The sequence below is a fragment of the Rattus rattus genome, chromosome 6 (assembly GCF_011064425.1).
Source record: "Rattus rattus isolate New Zealand chromosome 6, Rrattus_CSIRO_v1, whole genome shotgun sequence".
Taxonomy (NCBI): Eukaryota; Metazoa; Chordata; class Mammalia; order Rodentia; family Muridae; genus Rattus; species Rattus rattus.
Genome location: NC_046159.1, coordinates 146,633,643 through 146,639,649, shown reverse-complemented (window position 1 = coordinate 146,639,649; position 6,007 = coordinate 146,633,643). Strand labels below are relative to the sequence as shown.

The window sequence follows — 6,007 nt, the reverse complement described above, 5'->3', positions numbered from 1 at the left end:
TTCTCAATCTCATTTTGTTTTGTACGGAACAGTTCTGGATCAACTGTAATTGTAGCTGTTACTTAATCAGTACTTGTTCAATGTCACTGCCAGTGTCTGCTGACTTGACACTTCTCTCACAGAGGCTGGTTGGTTTGATTTTTCTAGACATATTAGTTCATATGGCGTTTCAAAGGAGAATTCAAAGAAAAGGCCTAAAATACTGTCAGAACTCTCAGGAGATGGACACCTATACCATTCTGCTGTTTAGTAATTTTGATCTTCTCTGTTTTATCTAAATGATTTTAAAAGGACTGTATTAATTTCACTGAGTCACGGGATCAGATATGGCATGAGAAAAAGACCAGTGGGTGATATTCCCATGGAGATCATGGCATAGAAGAAATACATCCACATTTGGTGTATATCCTGCATCTGCTTTCACACCTATGCTTTCTGTGACACTGGCACAGGATGGTTCACATGTTTTAAAGTATGTGACTACAGCCTGGACTCAGACTGCTCGGGTGTCTCTCTTCCTGCAATCTAACTGTGGGTACAAGGTTAAATAACATGAAACCTAAATTTACATCCCAGCATTTTAGGTGGAACAATGAAGAGAATATTTTGTCAGACAATTAATGGAAAGGTAAAGAGAATGACTAAAAGAAATAACTCTATGAGTGTCTAATGCATGGGAACTCTTTCTCAGAAAAGCCTCATCCCATTTTGTGACACCTTCCTCCTTCAGGTTCACAGAAAATAAAGAACAATTACATGCTTAACAACCAAAATGGTACAAATCAAACCACATTAGGCATTGTCCAGATAAATGGATTTGAAAAGTAATAGGAAAGGAAACATTTTCCATAATGTATGGAATTTTACTGTAGAGCAAAACTTACTCACTGATAGAGGTTCACATTTAAAAACTTAAGCTATCCACAGTTGGAGAGGTTAGACAATGTGTGAGAGTAGGGATGGATTCTGGATGGTGTGAGAGAGAGCTGAATTTTTAGATGGCAGTAGATAAATTTGGATGTATCTGTAATTATTCAGGGCAATGTTCCTTTTCTGGATGAAGAAGGCAATATGTAACTAAGGAGTTTCTTGCTTTCTCTTCAGACAACTACTATGTGCTTCTACCCCGAATAATATGAATAAAGATAATACACTGTACTATAGTGCTTACAGAATTGCCTTCTTCTCTGAGATAGGCATCGGGATCTCAGCCAACAGCTGCCTTCTCCTCTTCCACACCTTCATGTTCATTCGTGGGCACAGGCCCAGACTCACTGACTTGCCCATTGGCCTCATGGCCCTAATCCACCTAGTGATGCTGTTACTTGCAGCATATATAACTGAAGACTTTTTTATGTCTTCAGGAGGATGGGATGATATCACATGTAAACTATTCATTTTCTTGCACAGGTTTTTCAGGAGCCTCTCTGTTTGTGCCACCTGCATGTTGAGTGTCTTCCAGGCAATCATCCTCTGCCCTCAAAGCTCTCACTTAGCAAAGTTCAAACTCAATTCTCCACATCAGCTCTCATGTTTCTTTATTTTCATGAGCATCTTCTATACATCCATCAGCAGCCATATTTTAATAGCAGCTATTGCCACACGAAATCTCACCTCGGTTAATCTTATACATATCACGAAATCTTGCTCTTTTCTACCCATGAGTTCCTCAATGCAACGCACCTTCTCCACACTGCTGGCTTTCAGGAATGTCTTCCTTATTGGTCTCATGGGCCTCTCAACTTGCTACATGGCGACTCTCTTATGTAGGCATAAGACTCGGTCCCAGCGGCTTCAGAACTCAAAACTTCCTCCAAAGGCAACTCCAGAGCAGAGAGCCATCTGGACCATTCTAATGCTTATGAGCTTCTTTCTGATAATGTCAACTTTTGATAGTATCATGACCTACTCAAGAACTATATTCCAGGGAAATCAATCTCTGTATTGTGTGCAGATTCTTGTAGCCCATGGCTATGCTGCATTCAGTCCTCTGCTGGTTCTCAATAATGAAAAACGACTAACTAGCCTGATGATATCCATGTATGATAGAATAGTAACGTTAGAGTCTCTGTGTTCATAAGAATTTTCATGATGAGCAGTGTACCATCAACAGAGCTATGAATCATGGCATTACGTGCATGCTTTGAGGTTAAATGAAAATATATATTTGTGCCCTTTGTATTTAACTCCTGCACTTTTCTATAATGTATGGATGGCACATTTTTATTTTAAAAATCAAACCACATACGCTGAGTGGCTACAAAGAATTTTTTCTTAACTGTCTTTAGGGTAAATTTGCAATGGGATCTTCCTTGTTAACACCTTGCTGATCTATACTTCTCTAAATCTGTGCTGGATGAGGCCATTTATCAATATCTAAACTACCATATTATTTATTTTTCAAAATTAGGTAACCACTATAAATAAGGATATGATGCTTAAACCACAACCTGGGTGTGAAAAAATCATATCAGTTATGTTCAAGGAGTAAACAACTTTATATATCAAAAAGTATATTACAAAAGTTCAAATACTCTGAGACCTAAAACTGAATACAGGAACACAACTGTAGCCTCTATGTGAGTCAACTATCATTCAGAATGGGTGAGACTTTTGCACATAAACCAATGCTAATGAGCCCTGAAGCTACTTTGCAAAGTGAAATTTCAGTCACACAGAATGACATACTGTATGAATCTATATAGAGAGGGCTGGACTCTGAGGACCCAATGTGAACAAATCCAGTATGGTGTTCCAGAAACTCAAGAAATACACATTCTGGACATTTTGCTGATAGAGGTGGAGTTTCAGCCCAAGAAGGGAGTACTTCTGTAGACACATGCACTCTGGTTGGACTGTAATGGTTGCTCTCTCCTATATCCACAATGCTCAGAATAGGAACTGTGTATCCCATGAGTGTTTTCAGATTATGAAATGTGTCCAGGTGCTTTAGCCATGATGCAGAAAATTAATAAAAATGTAAAGATTATAAAAGTACCAAACTGAAATTTCTCAACAATTTAAAAGATAAATTGTGATAAATTTGCCCCATGCAATGGTTAACCATCATTTCCTGATGTTCTACCTTTTATCCTCAGTTGTTCCAAGGATATGAGTTCTACAGTTCATCAGCCTTCTTAAGGAGGAGCTTCTACACTTTGGAAGGATTTCCCCCTGGTGTAGGATCACAGTTCTGTACTTCTTGATGAAGTGTTTCTGAATGACAAACCCAAGATTAATTATTTATGAATAAATGCCTAGGCCTTAAGCCTGAGTTTGTTTCCCAACTGACTCATCACTTATATAACCTGATTAAATCATTCTATGTCTGCCACAACACTAGTTAAATTCCCTCAGTTTCATTCTTCTGACTTCCTAATGGTCCAGGTGGTGAATCTCCCCGCTCTGACTAAGTCCTAGAATCCCTATTTCTCTACCAGAACTCCCACCTCTTATTTCCTGCCTTTGCTAATATGCCATCAGCATTTATTGACTGGTGAAATTAGTTCATTTCTCAAAAATTGATATGCATATATTACACTTACAATAAAATACATTTTAAAATCTTGTGTATATTCATTATATAAGGTAGTGTTTTACTGAGGACATTTTGTTTCTCTGTTTCTGTGTTTGTGAGATTGTGTATGTGTGTCAGTATGCATGTGGAGACTTGATGTCAAGGGCCTTCCTTTTTATTATAGGATATAGGATATTTTTTATTTATATTTCAAATGTTATTCCCTCTCCTGGTTTCCTGACCATAAGCCTACTATTCTATTCCCCTCCACTTCTTTTCTGAGGGTGTTCCACCTGCCCACCACCCCTGACACTTCCTTGCTTTTGGGGTTCCAGCCTTGGCAGGACAAAGGGCTTCTTCCTTTGGTGCCCAACAAGGCCATCCTCTGCTATATATGCAGCTGGAGCCATGGGTCTGTCCATGTATTACTCTTTGGGTAGTGGGTTAGTCCCTGGGAGCTCTGGTTAGTTGGCATTGTTGTTCTTATTGGGTTGCAAGCCCCTTCGGCTCTTTTAATCCTTTCTCTAATTCCTCCAACTGGGGTCCCATTCTCAGTTCAATGGTTTGCTGCTAGCATTAGCCTTTGTATTTGACACACTCTGGCTGAGTCTTTCAGAAGACAGCTATATGAGACTCCTATCAACATGCACTTCTTAGCTTCATCAATCTTATCTAGTTTTGGTGGCTGTAAATATATGGGTCACATGGGGGGCTCTGAATGGACATTTCTTCTGTCTCTGCTCCAAACTTTGCCCCATATACTCTCCTATGAATATTTTTGTTCCCCCTTTTAAGAAGAACTGAAGCATACACATTTTGGTCATCCTTCTTCTTGAGCTTCATGTGATCTATGGATTTTACCTTGGATAATTTGACCTTTTGAGCTAATATTCAATTATCAGTGAGTGCATACCATGTGTGCTTTTTTGTAATTAGGTTACCTCACTCAGGATGATGTTTTCTAGTTCCATCCATTTGGCTATGAATTTCATGAGGTCATTGTTTTTGATAGCTGAGTAGTACTCCATTGTGTAGATGTACCACATTTTCTGTATCCATTCCTCTCTTGAGGGGCATCTGGGTTCATACCAGCTTCTGGTTATTAGAAATAATGCTGTTATAAACTTAGTGAAGCATGTGTCCTTGTTGTATGTTAGAGCATCATTTGGGTATATACCCAAGAGAGGTATAGCTGGGTCCTCAGGTAGTGTAATTTCCAATTTTCTGAGGAACTTCCAGACTGATTTCCAGAGAGGTTGTACCAGTTTGCAATCCCACCAACAATAGAGGATGTTCCTCTTTCTCCACATATTGACCAGCATCTGTTGTCACTTGAGTTTTCGACTTAGCCATTCTGATTGGTATGAGGTGGAATCTCAGGGTTGTTTTGATTTGCATTTCCCTGATGACTGAGGATGTTGAACATTTCCTTAGGTCCTTCTCAGTCACTCAATATTCCTCAGCTGAGAATTCTTTATTTAGCTCTGTACCCCACATTTTAATAGTGTTATTTGGTTCTCTGGCACCTAACTTCTTGAGTTCTTGGCATATTTTGGATATTAGTCCTCTCTCAGACGTAGGAATGGTAAAGATCTTTTCCCACTCTGTTGGTTGTCGTTTTGTCCTAACAACAGTGTCCTTTGCCTTACAGAAGCTTTGCAATTTTATGAGGTACCATTTGTCAGTTCTTGATCTTACAGCATAAGCCATTGGTGTTTTGTTCAGGAAATTTTCCCCAGTGCCCGTGTGTTCAAGACTCTTCTGAATTTTTTCTTCTATTAGTCTGAGTGTATCTGGTTTTATGTGGAGGTCTTGATCCACTTGGATTACATCTTGTACAGAACAATTAGAATGGGTCAATTTGCATTCTTCTATATGCTGACTTGCAGTTGAACAAGCACCATTTGTTGAAAATGCTATCTTTTTTCCACTGGATGGTTTTAGATCCTTTGTCAAAGATCAAGTGACCATAGGTATGTGGGTTAATTTCTGGGTATTCTATTATATTCCAATAATGTACCTGCCTGTCTCTGTGCCATACTGTTTTTATCACTATTGCTATGGAATACTGCTTGAGGTAAGGGATGATGATTCCCCAAGAAGTTCTTTTATTGTTGAGTAGAGTTTTAGCTATCCTGAGTTTTTTGTTATTCCAAATGAATTTGCAAATTGCTTTTTCTAACTATATGAAGAATTGAGTTGGGATTGTGATGGGGATTGCATTGAATCTGTAGATTGCTTTTGGCAAAATGGCCATTTTTACTATCCTGCCAATCCATGAGCATGGGAGGTCTTTCCATCTTCTGAGTTCTTCAATTTCTCTCTTTAGTGACTTGAAGTTTGTGTCTTACAGACCTTTCACTTGCTCGGTTAGAGTCTCACAGAGGTATTTTATATTATTTGTGACTATTTTGAAGGGTGTTATTTCCCTGATTTCTTTCTCAGCCTGTTTATTCTTTGAGTAGAAGAAGGTTACTGATTTCTTTGAGT

At 38.7% G+C, this 6,007-nt stretch overlaps 1 protein-coding gene across 1 annotated transcript; it reads left to right on the top strand.

The window, feature by feature from the left end:
• The first annotated feature begins 1,135 nt into the window (after positions 1–1,135).
• Positions 1,136–2,080, top strand: LOC116903005 (vomeronasal type-1 receptor 95). Its single transcript, XM_032905317.1, has one exon. It carries the CDS (start codon positions 1,136–1,138, stop codon positions 2,078–2,080), a length of 945 nt encoding a protein of 314 aa, XP_032761208.1.
• The last annotated feature ends 3,927 nt before the right edge of the window (positions 2,081–6,007 follow it).

Bases quoted from the DNA above. Each gene is read 5' to 3' on its own strand.
- LOC116903005 (XM_032905317.1), top strand. From the start codon at position 1,136: ATGAATAAAGATAATACACTGTACTATAGTGCTTACAGAATTGCCTTC.